Source organism: Rhinoderma darwinii, chromosome 7, assembly GCF_050947455.1.
Source record: "Rhinoderma darwinii isolate aRhiDar2 chromosome 7, aRhiDar2.hap1, whole genome shotgun sequence".
In the NCBI taxonomy this organism is placed as follows: Eukaryota; Metazoa; Chordata; class Amphibia; order Anura; family Rhinodermatidae; genus Rhinoderma; species Rhinoderma darwinii.
The window spans coordinates 138497597-138513887 of record NC_134693.1 but is presented as its reverse complement, the minus strand read 5'-3'; the positions used below and the strand labels follow the sequence as shown (position 1 = coordinate 138513887).

General features: G+C 45.4%; 1 protein-coding gene across 6 annotated transcripts in view; it reads left to right on the top strand.

Annotated features, from left to right (window-relative positions):
- GRIP2 (glutamate receptor interacting protein 2) overlaps positions 1 to 16291 on the top strand; it is a 245844-nt gene that overhangs the window by 200735 nt on the left and 28818 nt on the right. For all 6 annotated transcript variants that reach the window (XM_075831827.1, XM_075831826.1, XM_075831823.1 and 3 more), the window contains exon 2: positions 15353 to 15433. In XM_075831827.1, coding sequence (XP_075687942.1) covers positions 15353 to 15433 — 81 coding nt within the window. The remainder of the gene's footprint in view (positions 1 to 15352; positions 15434 to 16291) is intronic.

Below are 16291 nucleotides of genomic sequence, written 5' to 3'. Positions count from 1 at the left end.
TTCTAGTTGTCTGATCCTCCATTTATCTTCCACTTACAGATTAAATCTATATTAATTATAAGCAGGAGACCAGGATCGGATTTGTTATATCCTGGACCATCATAATGGGATATACCGTGAATGAATCCGACCGTAGAAGCGATGATTCTCAGTCAAAACAGTGACCGATAACATTTTTATTTTATTTTTTTATTTTTTTTCAAGCAGCAAAATAACTTTTAAAACAATCAAGTTAATATTTGATTGTCCAATGACAATCCATGAAAGGTGTATTCGTTGTCCCCAATGCTTTACACTGCAACTCTGTTCTATCAAGCGATCCCATTACTGTAAGAACCTAATTCGCATGCAGCAGAAAGTAAGTTGTATAGGTTCCACTGAACTTATACAGAACCCTAAATAAATCCACACATCAGACCCCCGAAATAAATACAGAGCCGCCCAAAGCCCCTAAACCAATATAGACCCAGAGCAGACTCCATTATTACAGACCCTGGACCAGCCCCTCTCCTAATACAGACCCCGGACCGGCCCCTCTCCTAATACAGACCCCGGACCGGCCCCTCTCCTGATACAGACCCCGGACCGGCCCCTCTCCTGATACAGACCCCGGACCGGCCCCTCTCCTGATACAGACCCCGGACCGGCCCCTCTCCTGATACAGACCCCGGCTCGGCCCCTCTCCTGATACAGACCCCGGACCGGCCCCTCTCCTAATACAGACCCCGGACCGGCCCCTCTCCTAATACAGACCCCGGACCGGCCCCTCTCCTAATACAGACCCCGGACCGGCCCCTCTCCTAATACAGAAATCAGATCAAGCTCCCCCTTAATACGGACCACAGACCAGACGTCGCCGCTCCCCGTTCCTTCAATCTTCTTCACTCTAGGGCAGCGCTGCAGACAACTTCATGGCGGCGGCACCCAGCAGTAAAGCGGATCGCAGGAACAGGGAGCGGGAGATTTGTCTGCTCTTCAGGGGGTCTTGGACCTCTCCCCTTTATTCTGGATGTTCTGGGAGAGTTGGCGAGTCCGCATAGATGGAAGCAATAATGATCTTTCCGTTGGTCAAACAGGAAAGCGGGTCTGATTACTGCTTAAAAGCTGGCATCATGTGACCACCTGTATGTACCTGGTGAAGAAGAGAGAGACTCCGAAACGCGTTGTACGTTGACTATGAACGGTTTTGTGATTTTATGATCCTTTGGTCTTCTAACTTTACTGGTGGCGCCCGATAGATCCTGCTATTTACTGCATTATTGGATTGATTGATGGTTGGGGGCCCTGGAATGATTTCTGTGTTTTCAGTCGCCCTATGGGAATGTTACCGGATAAGAACAATTTCAGATGCTGGTAATGCCACATCCGGATCCACCAACCCCCGCGGTTCTAAGTCGAAGTTAGATAATCATAGAACCTCATGCACTGGACCTATAGCCTGGGCAGAGCCTTATTCTATAGGATTTAATGATCCCACAAAACCTTCACCCGGATACTGTCCGTTCAGCGCAATTATTTTAGGATGAGCGGCGTGGCTGGCGATATTGTAATCCTGCTGCAGAATGAACCATTACACTGGGCAAAGGGTGAAGGTTTAATGGGCAATTAGATCAAAGCTGAATGATGGCAGACGCTGCTGTAGGGAAGAAAACCTTTTTATATGAGCGATCCTGTGGATTATACAGAATACCGTGCGCAGTTCACCGACCGCGGCCGGAGTCCTCTGTCACTTACCGGAGGGAGACGTCTGCAAAGCAGGAACATTGCGCATGTGTAAAATGAGAACCTAAAGTAATGAACTTCTATATGGAGGAAGCGACCCCAAAGGGGGAATGGGCTTCACTCCCTCCGATATGGCGGCCACGTCTGTATACCCTCCGATATGGCGGCCGCGTCTGTATACACTCCGATATGACGGCCGCATCTGTATACCCTCCGATATGGCGGCCGCGTCTGTATACCCTCCGATATGGCGGCGGCGTCTGTATACCCTCCGATATGGCGGCCGCATCTGTATACCCTCCGATATGACGGCCGCGTCTGTATACCCTCCGATATGGCGGCCGCGTCTGTATACCCTCCGATATGGCGGCCGCGTCTGTATACCCTCCGATATGGCGGCTGCGTCTGTATACCCTCCGATATGGCGGCCGCGTCTGTATACCCTCCGATATGACGGCCGCGTCTGTATACCCTCCGATATGGCGGCCGCGTCTGTATACCCTCCGATATGGCGGCCGCGTCTGTATACCCTCCGATATGGCGGCCGCGTCTGTATACCCTCCGATATGGCGGCTGCGTCTGTAGACCCTCCGATATGGCGGCCGCGTCTGTATACCCTCCGATATGGCGGCCGCGTCTGTATACCCTCCGATATGGCGGCCGCGTCTGTATACCCTCCGATATGGCGGCGGCGTCTGTAGACCCTCCGATATGGCGGCCGCGTCTGTATACCCTCCGATATGGCGGCCGTGTCTGTAGACCCTCCGATATGGCGGCCGCGTCTGTAGACCCTCCGATATGGCGGCCGCGTCTGTAGACCCTCCGATATGGCGGCCGCGTCTGTAGACCCTCCGATATGGCGGCCGTGTCTGTATACCCTCCGATATGGCGGCCGCGTCTGTATACCCTCTAATGGGGTTACCATTTGTTCATGCCCTTCAATAGGGCGGTTATATTGCAGTTCGGTCGAGTGGTATGACGGATGGGCTAGTTAGGTCGGTCGGTCTCTAAAGATTTTCTACTCCGTTTTGTGAGATTTCAATGTTGAAATGCGCCGACGCTCAAGGTACCAGTCTCCGGTCTAAGAGGTGATCATCATCGTCTGCACTGAAATATTATTGTGTTTTTTTTTGTTGTTTTTTTTTTTACTAAAATAAAAAAAACTATTTTTTTTGAAAATACTGTAATTAAAAAAACAAACTGACCTATAAATGCCCGTCCTCCATCTGGATCCCACAGCAACCACATATTGTCTGGCACGGTTCTGATGGTTGCTCGTGGTTACTGCTCTTTTGCATTTCGCAGCCTGTTAATAAATGCGACATATTTGCTCTGTCCCCCGACTCATTTCCCTCTTCCTAATACAGGGCAGGTATTGAGATAATCCAGTTCTATGAGCAGAATTTTAAGATTTGCATAAATTCAAGGAATAATATATAATGTCCTAGATTTAGTGAACGAAATGATGTTAACTCTTCCCAAGCGTTCAGTGTATTATGTGGAGCACGCGTCCTGCCCGAGAGTGGAACAACGTTTCATGCTTCTGTTCTTCCATAACAACCTGGACTGAACCAGATAATTGATGCTCAAGGTGAATTTATACATCTGCTACTTTATTTAATCAGGTTGTCTTATATATATCATATCACTGTGTACAAGAAGATACCCAGGTTATACCAGCTGTACATCTATAATTATATACAGAAGATACCCAGGTTATACCAGCATGCTCCATATCACTATATACAAGAAGATGTATAACTTATACCAGCTGTACATATATAATTATATACAGAAGATACCCAGGTTATACCAGCATGCTCCATATCACTATATACAAGAAGATATATAACTTATACCAGCTGTACATATATAATTATATACAGAAGATACCCAGGTTATACCAGCATGCTCCATATTACTATATACAAGAAGATGTATAACTTATACCAGCTATACATATATAATTATATACAGAAGTTACCCAGGTTATACCAACATGCTCCATATCACTATATACAAGAAGATGTATAACTTATACCAGCTGTACATATATAATTATATACAGGAGATACCCAGGTTATACCAGCATGCTCCATATTCGCTATATACAAGAAGATGTATAACTTATACCAGCTGTACATATGTAATTATATACAGAAGATACCCAGGTTATACCAGCATTATCCATATCACTATATACAAGAAGATGTATAACTTATACCAGCTGTACATATATAATTATATACAGAAGATGCCCGGGTTATACCAGCATGCTCCATATCACTATATACAAGAAGATATATAACTTATACCAGCTGTACATATATAATTATATACAGAAGATGCCCAGGTTATACCAGCATGCTCCATATCACTATATACAAGAAGATGTATAACTTATACCAGCTGTACATATATAATTATATACAGAAGATACCCAGGTTATATCAGCATGCTCCATATCACTATATACAAGAAGATGTATAACTTATACCAGCTGTACATATATAATTATATACAGAAGATACCCAGGTTATACCAGCATGCTCCATATCACTATATACAAGATGTATAACTTATACCAGCTGTACATATATAATTATATACAGAAGATACCCAGGTCATACCAGCATGCTCCATATAACTATATACAGGAAGATGTATAACTTATACCAGCTGTACATATATAATTATATACAGAAGATACCCAGGTTATACCAGCATGCTCCATATTACTATATACAAGAAGATGTATAACTTATACCAGCTGTACATATATAATTATATACAGGAGATACCCAGGTTATACCAGCATGCTCCATATTCGCTATATACAAGAAGATGTATAACTTATACCAGCTGTACATATGTAATTATATACAGAAGATACCCAGGTTATACCAGCATTATCCATATCACTATATACAAGAAGATGTATAACTTATACCAGCTGTACATATATAATTATATACAGAAGATGCCCAGGTTATACCAGCATGCTCCATATCACTATATACAAGAAGATGTATAACTTATACCAGCTGTACATATATAATTATATACAGAAGATACCCAGGTTATATCAGCATGCTCCATATCACTATATACAAGAAGATGTATAACTTATACCAGCTGTACATATATAATTATATACAGAAGATACCCAGGTTATACCAGCATGCTCCATATCACTATATACAAGAAGATGTATAACTTATACCAGCTGTACATATATAATTATATACAGAAGATACCCGGGTTATACCAGCATGCTCCATATCACTATATACAAGATGTATAACTTATACCAGCTGTACATATATAATTATATACAGAAGATACCCAGGTCATACCAGCATGCTCCATATAACTATATACAGGAAGATGTATAACTTATACCAGCTGTACATATATAATTGTATACAGAAGATACCCAGGTTATACCAGCATGCTCCATATCACTATATACAAGAAGATGTATAACTTATACCAGCTGTACATATATAATTATATACAGAAGATACCCAGGTTATATCAGCATGCTCCATATCACTATATACAAGATGTATAACTTATACCAGCTGTACATATATAATTATATACAGAAGATACCCAGGTCATACCAGCATGCTCCATATAACTATATACAGGAAGATGTATAACTTATACCAGCTGTACATATATAATTATATACAGAAGATACCCAGGTTATACCAGCATGCTCCATATCACTATATACAAGAAGATATATAACTTATACCAGCTGTACATATATAATTATATACAGAAGATACCCAGGTTATACCAGCGTGCTCCATATCACTATATACAGGAAGATGTATAACTTATACCAGCTGTACATATATAATTATATACAGGAGATACCCAGGTTATACCAGCATGCTCCATATCACTATATACAAGAAGATGTATAACTTATACCAGCTGTACATATATAATTATATACAGAAGATACCCAGGTTATACCAGCATGCTCCATATCACTATATACAGGAAGATGTATAACTTATACCAGCTGTACATATATAATTATATACAGAAGATACCCAGGTTATACCAGCATGCTCCATATCACTGTATACAAGAAGATGTATAACTTATACCAGATGTACATATATAATTATATACAGAAGATACCCAGGTTATACCAGCATGCTCCATATCACTATATACAGGAAGATGTATAACTTATACCAGTTTTATTCAAGACTCGTCCATATACCGTCCTCGTCCTCCCATGAGATTATTTCTGTGTGACGGCTTTGGATATAAATATCTTCTCGTGTTATTCGCTTTGGAGAAGCCGCATTCTGTCTAATATTTGCTTAGCAAGAACATTTTAGTAAATTAAAATTTCTCAGTAGGGGGCTCTACTACTTCCTATAAACCAATTACATTGCGCAGATGATTGGCGCTGTGGCTGTTCTATGACCAGGATCTGAGAATTGTGCAGATAAGACGCTGCCTCCTTAATTCAGAGCAATTAAAGATCTTCCCTCTATGAGTGGCTTTATTTATTGGATTGTACGTGATTTACATTCTTGAATCTTTTGAGAGGAAATCCAATGACTAAAATAAAAATGAGGATTTTTTATTTGCTGGGTTCTGCCCACTTAGGGGACACTTGCAGATGCAAAGTGGCAGAGGTTCTATGTAATAGGGCCCCAGGTGATGTGGCAATAACCTCTGCACCCCTTCTAGTTGCGCTTAGGACTGGGCAATTAATAACCCAAAAAACTAAACCGAAATTCAGCGCAAATATCTGACGTCATCTTGCACACTTCGGTTTTTTTCAATTATTTTTTCCCGGTGTAAACTGTATCTGCATCTTCAGGACGCAGATACAGTTGAATCCAATGGTATTGAATGGTAGAGCCGAGACCTGACGTCCCCCTGCTCTTACATTCATGTATCGCCGGACACGAGGCAGTGACGTCATCGCGCCGAGCTGCACAGACCGGAGGAGCGGAGGGATCTCCTCCACTTGTCACTGGAACGGGATTAGCGAGTATGTAGATGATCTTTTTAGGCACTATTGGCGCTGCGTGGGGGCAGCTTTGGGGGGCATCTATGAGGGACTTTATACTGCGTGGAGGGCAGATATGGGGGTATTGTACTGTGTGGGGCAGCTATGGGGGCATTATACTCTGTGGATGGGCAGTTATAGGGGCATTATACTGTATGGGGGCAGCTTTGGGGGGCATTATACTGTGTGCATTATACTATGTGGGGGGCATTATATTGTGGGGAGTGGAGTCATGGGGGGCATTATTTTGCGGGGTCAGTGTCAGAGGGTCTATTGTATACAGTAGTATGCATCTCTCGGGATAAATATTAATTCAATGGCGTAGCATGCAAAAAGGGGGAGTGGTATGCAAATAGGGGCATGGCCTAAATAATAATTCGTTAATCATAATCGAGGTTACATGTTCAATTAATCGTGATTTTTATTTAGGTGATGATCGCCCGGTCCTAGTTACGCCCCTGTGAATGGGTATATCCTGGTAACGAGGATTTGGTGGGCAGAGTGTTAGCTATATTTTCCTTGAATCTTTCCCAGAATCCTAATGACAAATAGGCCAAATATTTTCATTGCACTCAGTACTTTTTTTTATTCCTTGTAGCTGGTGAGATGCGGTAAATGAATGTACTTTGGCATGGGTGACCAGAGAGGGGTTAAGTTTCTCTCGCCGCATGAAACGTGATTTGTTCTCTGCTCCGCTCATCACGGGAGGTTACGTTTAGACCAAAGAGAAGCACTGGGTGTTTGGTTCGTGGTATGGCAGCAATGCCAGCGCTGTCCTAGTTCAGCTACAGTTCCAAGATCCACCAAGTTATTTAGAGATGGGCCTGATGCCCGTGGCCGGTTCTCTGTAGTTGGTTTGCATTACACGGAGCTCCTGATATTTCCTGCTCTGAGTTACAGTGGTCACTCCAACCCCCTTGTTATGGCGGGAAGTCTCTCCATGTAATAATTGTATATTTTCATAGCTCACAGTTGGGAAAGAGATTGGTCTATGAACCAAACTGGGCACTATGGCACCTGGAAAATATGAAGCGGAGCTAAACATTGCCCCCATAGCGGTGCCTTCCATAGTGTCTCCATAGCGGTGCCTTCCATAGTGTCTCCATAGCGGTGCCATCCACTGGTGCAGAACTGTGACAATCTTCCATTTTTTTATTTTGCCTCTTTGGTGATATTCACTGTTAATTGTCCTTGTAACAGACCTCCCAACTGCCCCGGAGTCCGGCCGGTGTCCCACTGTCCCAGGGGGTGGGGTGGGATGCTAGTGTCAGCTGTATCTGCATCCTCAGGTTGCAGATACAGCTGAATTCAGTGGTGGAGCAGTGAGCTCCCTGCTTCACCATTTACGGTACTACAAAAAGCCAGCCGTGAGTGGTTTGACAAAGACGGGCGCAATGCAGCGACGTCATCACGCCTGCCTGTGCCGAGCCAAACCGATCACAGCCTGGAGGAGACCTGCAAATTAATCTTCTCCAATCATCCTGGGATCGGGGTTAGGTGAGCATTTATTGTATTACTGTTATTAGGCACTATGAGGACATTATACCGGATGTGGGGGGCAGCTTTGTTGGCATTATACTGTGTGGGAGCAGCCATGGGGACATTCTACTGGATGTGGAGGCAGCTATGGGGGCATTATACTGCGTGGGGGCAGCTATGGGAGATATTCTACTGCATGGGGCCAGCTGTGGGGGCATTATACTGTGTGGGAGCACTATGAAGGCATTATAGTGGAGATGGGGAGCAGCTATGGCGGCATTATACTGTTTGGGGGGCATGTTACTGTGTGTGGGCATTATAGTGTGTCATGTGCACTATAGTCTCATATTCTGTGGGGGGCATAATACTGTGTGTGTGTGTGTGTGTGTGTGTGTGTGTGTGTGTGTGTAAAGGCACTATGGTAGCATTATACTGTGGGTGGGGGCACAATGGGGCAATATACTGTGTGGGGGTCTCTATTGGAGCAGTATACTGTGTGAAGGGGCACTATGGATTATTATACTATGGGGTGCACTATGATGGTATTATACTGTGGGGGCATCATGATGCTGTGTGTGGGCACTATGGAGACATTACACTGTGTGGACTGAACTGGGTGTATATGGACTGGAATTGGGTGTGGTTACACTCCAGGTGTCCTCTTTACAATACTTAAAAGCTGTGAGGTATGCATGCGAGGCACTAGGATGAACTTTCACCTCCAGCTGGCGTGCCTTTGGGCATCTCCAGATTGGACACACTTTTTTGCCCCTGCCTAAAAAATTAAGTCCTTTTGAAGCAGACATACTGTACGTGACTTAATTAATCTTAAAAATATTTATTACTATTATGGATCTTTATTTTCTGAATATTTAAAGTCTTTTTACGACCTCCTGTGAGTTCGATGGTTACACGGAGACTTCTAATATCCCAGTGTTATACTGTACGAGACGTGTTCTCCTCGGTTACGCTGCAGTAGACGTGTTCTCCTCGGTGTTATACTGTAGTAGACGTGTTCTCCTCGGTGTTATACTGTAGTAGACGTGTTCTCCTCGGTGTTATGCTGTGGTAGACGTGTTCTCCTCGGTGTTCTCCTCGGTGTTATGCTGTGGTAGACGTGTTCTCCTCGGTGTTCTCCTCGGTGTTATGCTGTGGTAGACGTGTTCTCCTCGGTGTTCTCCTCGGTATTATGCTGTGGTAGACGTGTTCTCCTCGGTGTTATGCTGCAGTAGACGTGTTCTCCTCGGTGTTATACTGCAGTAGACGTGTTCTCCTCGGTGTTATACTGTAGTAGACGTGTTCTCCTCGGTGTTATACTGTAGTAGACGTGTTCTCCTCGGTGTTATACTGTAGTAGACGTGTTCTCCTCGGTGTTATGCTGTGGTAGACGTGTTCTCCTCGGTGTTCTCCTCGGTGTTATGCTGTGGTAGACGTGTTCTCCTCGGTGTTCTCCTCGGTGTTATGCTGTGGTAGACGTGTTCTCCTCGGTGTTCTCCTCGGTATTATGCTGTGGTAGACGTGTTCTCCTCGGTGTTATGCTGCAGTAGACGTGTTCTCCTCGGTGTTATACTGTAGTAGACGTGTTCTCCTCGGTGTTATACTGTAGTAGACGTGTTCTCCTCGGTGTTATGCTGTGGTAGACGTGTTCTCCTCGGTGTTATGCTGTGGTAGACGTGTTCTCCTCGGTGTTCTCCTCGGTATTATGCTGTGGTAGACGTGTTCTCCTCGGTGTTATGCTGCAGTAGACGTGTTCTCCTCGGTGTTATACTGTAGTAGACGTGTTCTCCTCGGTGTTATACTGTAGTAGACGTGTTCTCCTCGGTGTTATACTGTGTGGTAGACGTGTTCTCCTCGGTGTTATGCTGTAGTAGACGTGTTCTCCTCGGTGTTATACTGTAGTAGACGTGTTCTCCTCGGTGTTATACTGTGTGGTAGACGTGTTCTCCTCGTTGTTATGCTGCGGTAGACGTGTTCTCGGTGTTACGCTGTGGTAGACGTGTTCTCCTCGGTGTTATGCTGCGGTAGACGTGTTCTCCTCGGTGTTATGCTGTGGTAGACGTGTTCTCCTCGGTGTTATGCTGCGGTAGACGTGATCTCCTCGGTGTTATGCTGTGGTAGACGTGTTCTCCTCGGTGTTATGCTGCGGTAGACGTGTTGTCCTCGGTGTTATGCTGCGGTAGACGTGATCTCCTCGGTGTTATGCTGCAGTAGACGTGTTCTCCTCGGTGTTATACTGTAGTAGACGTGTTCTCCTCGGTGTTATACTGTAGTAGACGTGTTCTCCTCGGTGTTATGCTGTGGTAGACGTGTTCTCCTCGGTGTTATGCTGTGGTAGACGTGTTCTCCTCGGTGTTCTCCTCGGTATTATGCTGTGGTAGACGTGTTCTCCTCGGTGTTATGCTGCAGTAGACGTGTTCTCCTCGGTGTTATACTGTAGTAGACGTGTTCTCCTCGGTGTTATACTGTAGTAGACGTGTTCTCCTCGGTGTTATGCTGTGGTAGACGTGTTCTCCTCGGTGTTCTCCTCGGTATTATGCTGTGGTAGACGTGTTCTCCTCGGTGTTATGCTGCAGTAGACGTGTTCTCCTCGGTGTTATACTGTAGTAGACGTGTTCTCCTCGGTGTTATACTGTAGTAGACGTGTTCTCATCGGTGTTATACTGTGTGGTAGACGTGTTCTCCTCGGTGTTATGCTGTAGTAGACGTGTTCTCCTCGGTGTTATACTGTGTGGTAGACGTGTTCTCCTCGTTGTTATGCTGCGGTAGACGTTTTATCGGTGTTACGCTGTGGTAGACGTGTTCTCCTCGGTGTTATGCTGTGGTAGACGTGTTCTCCTCGGTGTTATGCTGTGGTAGACGTGTTCTCCTCGGTGTTATGCTGTGGTGGACGTGTTCTCCTCGGTGTTATGCTGCGGTAGACGTGATCTCCTCGGTGTTATGCTGTGGTAGACGTGTTCTCCTCGGTGTTATGCTGCGGTAGACGTGTTCTCCTCGGTGTTATGCTGTAGTAGACGTGTTCTCCTCGGTGGTGTTATGCTGCGGTAGACGTGTTCTCCTCGGTGTTATGCTGCAGTAGACGTGTTCTCCTCGGTGTTACGCTGCAGTAGACGTGTTCTCCTCGGTGTTACGCTGTAGTAGACGTGTTCTCCTCTGTGTTATGCTGTGGTAGACGTGTTCTCCTCGGTGTTACGCTGCGGTAGACGTGTTCTCCTCGGTGTTATACTGCGGTAGACGTGTTCTCCTCGTTGTTATGCTGCGGTAGACGTGTTCTCCTCGGTGTTATGCTGTGGTAGACGTGTTCTCCTCGGTGTTATGCTGCGGTAGACGTGTTCTCCTCGGTGTTACGCTGCGGTAGACGTGTTCTCCTCGGTGTTACGCTGTGGTAGACGTGTTCTCCTCGGTGTTATGCTGTGGTAGACGTGTTGTCCTCGGTGTTATGCTGTGGTAGACGTGTTCTCCTCGGTGTTATGCTGTGGTAGACGTGTTCTCCTCGGTGTTCTCCTCGGTATTATGCTGTGGTAGACGTGTTCTCCTCGGTGTTATGCTGCAGTAGACGTGTTCTCCTCGGTGTTATACTGTAGTAGACGTGTTCTCCTCGGTGTTATACTGTAGTAGACGTGTTCTCCTCGGTGTTATGCTGTGGTAGACGTGTTCTCCTCGGTGTTCTCCTCGGTATTATGCTGTGGTAGACGTGTTCTCCTCGGTGTTATGCTGCAGTAGACGTGTTCTCCTCGGTGTTATACTGTAGTAGACGTGTTCTCCTCGGTGTTATACTGTAGTAGACGTGTTCTCCTCGGTGTTATACTGTGTGGTAGACGTGTTCTCCTCGGTGTTATGCTGTAGTAGACGTGTTCTCCTCGGTGTTATACTGTAGTAGACGTGTTCTCCTCGGTGTTATACTGTGTGGTAGACGTGTTCTCCTCGTTGTTATGCTGCGGTAGACGTGTTCTCGGTGTTACGCTGTGGTAGACGTGTTCTCCTCGGTGTTATGCTGTGGTAGACGTGTTCTCCTCGGTGTTATGCTGTGGTAGACGTGTTCTCCTCGGTGTTATGCTGTGGTAGACGTGTTCTCCTCGGTGTTATGCTGCGGTAGACGTGATCTCCTCGGTGTTATGCTGTGGTAGACGTGTTCTCCTCGGTGTTATGCTGCGGTAGACGTGTTCTCCTCGGTGTTATGCTGCGGTAGACGTGTTCTCCTCGGTGTTATGCTGTAGTAGACGTGTTCTCCTCGGTGGTGTTATGCTGCGGTAGACGTGTTCTCCTCGGTGTTATGCTGCGGTAGACGTGTTCTCCTCGGTGTTACGCTGCAGTAGACGTGTTCTCCTCGGTGTTACGCTGTAGTAGACGTGTTCTCCTCGGTGTTATGCTGTGGTACACGTGTTCTCCTCGGTGTTATACTGTGGTAGACGTGTTCTCCTCTGTGTTATGCTGTGGTAGACGTGTTCTCCTCGGTGTTATACTGCGGTAGACGTGTTCTCCTCGTTGTTATGCTGCGGTAGACGTGTTCTCCTCGGTGTTATGCTGTGGTAGACGTGTTCTCCTCGGTGTTATGCTGCGGTAGACGTGTTCTCCTCGGTGTTACGCTGCGGTAGACGTGTTCTCCTCGGTGTTACGCTGTGGTAGACGTGTTCTCCTCGGTGTTATGCTGTGGTAGACGTGTTCTCCTCTGTGTTACGCTGTGGTACACGTGTTCTCCTCGGTGTTATGCTGTAGTAGACGTGTTCTCCTCGGTGTTATGCTGTGGTAGACGTGTTCTCCTCGGTGTTATGCTGCGGTAGACGTGTTCTCCTCGGTGTTATGCTGTGGTAGACGTGTTCTCCTCGGTGTTATGCTGCGGTAGACGTGTTCTCCTCGGTGTTATACTGTGGTAGACGTGTTCTCCTCGGTGTTATGCTGCGGTAGACGTGTTGTCCTCGGTGTTATGCTGTGGTAGACGTGTTCTCCTCGGTGTTATGCTGCGGTAGACGTGTTCTCCTCGGTGTTACGCTGTGGTAGACGTGTTCTCCTCGGTGTTATGCTGTGGTAGACGTGTTCTCCTCTGTGTTACGCTGTGGTACACGTGTTCTCCTCTGTGTTATGCTGTAGTAGACGTGTTCTCCTCGGTGTTATGCTGTGGTAGACGTGTTCTCCTCGGTATTATGCTGCGGTAGACGTGTTCTCCTCGGTGTTATGCTGCGGTAGACGTGTTCTCCTCGGTGTTATGCTGTGGTAGACGTGTTCTCCTCGGTGTTATGCTGCGGTAGACGTGATCTCCTCGGTGTTATGCTGTGGTAGACGTGTTCTCCTCGGTGTTATGCTGCGGTAGACGTGATCTCCTCGGTGTTATGCTGTGGTAGACGTGTTCTCCTCGGTGTTATGCTGTGGTAGACGTGATCTCCTCGGTGTTATGCTGCGGTAGACGTGATCTCCTCGGTGTTACACTGTAGTAGATGTGTTCTCCTCGGTGTTATACTGTGGTAGACGTGTTCTCCTCGGTGTTATGCTGCGGTAGACGTGTTCTCCTCGGTGTTATGCTGCGGTAGACGTGTTCTCCTCGGTGTTATGCTGCGGTAGACGTGTTCTCCTCGGTGTTATGCTGTACTAGATCTGTTCTCCGTATCTTACTTGTAGTGTCGTATATGTCGCAGTGGTGATTTCTCGTTTGACACGTCGCCCATACAAGATTTTTCCAGTTAATCCTCCTCTTATCTTTATCTTATATGTTTCCTTGTAGTATTTACCATCACGTTGCGCTTGTGATTTCCATCTCCCGCAGCCGCTGATGTGAAATTTATTTTTTGGAACTTGTTATTTTTTACAGCTGAGATTCGGCTGCCTTGGATTTGTTCAGTCCTTGAAATCTTCTCTAGGCCCTGATAAAATCAGAAGTAAAAATAATGATTATATATCGAAAGACGAAGTTACCGACCATGTAAAATGTGTCAGAACTTTACGCTTTGCAGACTTCAAACAGATTGCGACATCTAGCCTTGAAGTGTATGGAGGATGACACTTAAGATGTGATGAAGAAACACGGATTTACTGTGGATCGAGTCTTTTTTTACTTTTTTTTTTTATGGACTTTTTGAGGAACCTGAATATATAAGAAAAATAAATACAGCATTAGAAGCATTTATTCTAAATTTGCAGAAATCTGGAAAAAAAATTCAAAAATCAAATAGTCCATCATTGGACTGACCCATTGGGAGATTATTCTCCATAAAGAATGGTCCGATCTCCGGGATGTGGAACAACCACTTCCACGTTCACTGGAATGTTTTTGGGTGCCGGACTAATGGACTTTTACAGTAAAATTATTATTCTAATATTTACCCCTTATACCAGTGGTCTCCAATCTCTGGCTCTCCAACCTTTCTGAAACTACAACTCCCAATATTCCCTGACAGCTGTTAACTTTCAGTGCATGCTAGAAGTTGTAGTTCACACCGGCTAGAGAACCAAATATTGAAGACCACTGCATTAAACCAAGACATTTTCTCCCTATTCTTCATAATTACAATATTCTCATAGGCTATAATATAGGACATGGCGTTTGGAAGCTTCCCCAGAATATTCTGTTTAAGGGGCCTGAAGGCATGACGTACCCCACCCCCCTCGAAACAGACAAAATTTCACATTTCATGTCACCCCCTGTTCATATGAGTGTCCGAACTCCAGATCTTCGATGGACCCTTTAAGGGGTTATCTACATTAAACAGTCCTTTTCATTAAGCAGAGTCCCCAACAACGAGCTGATCATTGGGATGGACCATTGTCGGGACCCCAGCATTAGCAGATATCAGTGGGGGATCTGCTCAGCATCGGAGTGCCCATCTAAAACCATGGGCATCTTTATAATGCATGGACACTAATAGTCCTTCAGCGCCCATCCTGGCTAATAGAGGGGTGGTCCTTAATAAAAGGACTCCCTCTACTAACCAAATATGCTGGAATAGGTCTTGTGGAAAGGGGTTCGCCAAAAAGGTCAACCCCTTTGAGACCTTTTTATTAATGGCAATTTTCTTTTATGAAGGGCAGTTTATTGTATTATTTTGTCCATTGAATCTGTTCCTTACAATTTATTCCTATTTTAAGCCTCCTCTTTCATCTTTGTTGTTTTAGATGATGGACCGTATTCCAAAGGAAGCAAAGACTTGTCAGGGAATGATGTCGCGTTGGTCTCCAGGCGTCAGAGCATTCCAGGTAATTACCCAACCAGGTTCTTTAGTTTATTCTCAAATTGTCAACTACATACGATTTTTTTTTTCCCCCTCTTAACAAGGAGGTCTCCCCAACCACTGTGGTAAGCCTAAAACTAGGGCTTCTCATTTCCCTCCGGCAGAGGGGACGGTAAGGGGGAGGAGTTGTCATATCATGAGTGGACAACTCCGCCCATTTTCAGAGCAGCTGGATTGTAGTTCCCTGCCCCAAAGCATCATGCATTTATGATTTTAAGACCATGAAAATGACATTTAAGAATTTTTTTTCTAAAATATTATATCTATACCTGAATGCCGGTTGTGTTCGTGTGATAATATTATGTAGGTGGAAATTCCCTTTAACTATGGTCATCATGATAAGGGCCTGGTCCATATGTTTAGCCCTTATGAAGCCTTTGCAGACTGCGCACCCTTCTGTACTAGGATGGGGGAGGGGAGGAGGTGGCATGAAACAGCACAAGGAAAGGCTACAGGGCTCCGCTAACACAATCTTAAAGGGAAACTCTAGCATAAAATGAAGTTTCCCATTGTAAGTCTTCTTTCAGGCTCCCTTCACGTGTAGTTGACCTCGTTCCCCTTCTTGCCCCCCCCCCCTCAGAGCGAACCGTTGCCGTTTTCAGTACATATTCTGCTGCAGAGACTTTGGCGACTCTTTCACGTGTGTTTTCTTAACTCCATTGAATAATCCTGAATCCACACGAGTCGTCTCGGAGCAGCGGGTCCCCCGAAACTACAATTTTAATTTTCGCCAGGACAGAAATTAAACCGCAGCGAGGAAGCATTAATATCCCCGCAAGGTGCCATCTGCAGTCATATTAAGATGTGTGTGCGGGGCCGGCCC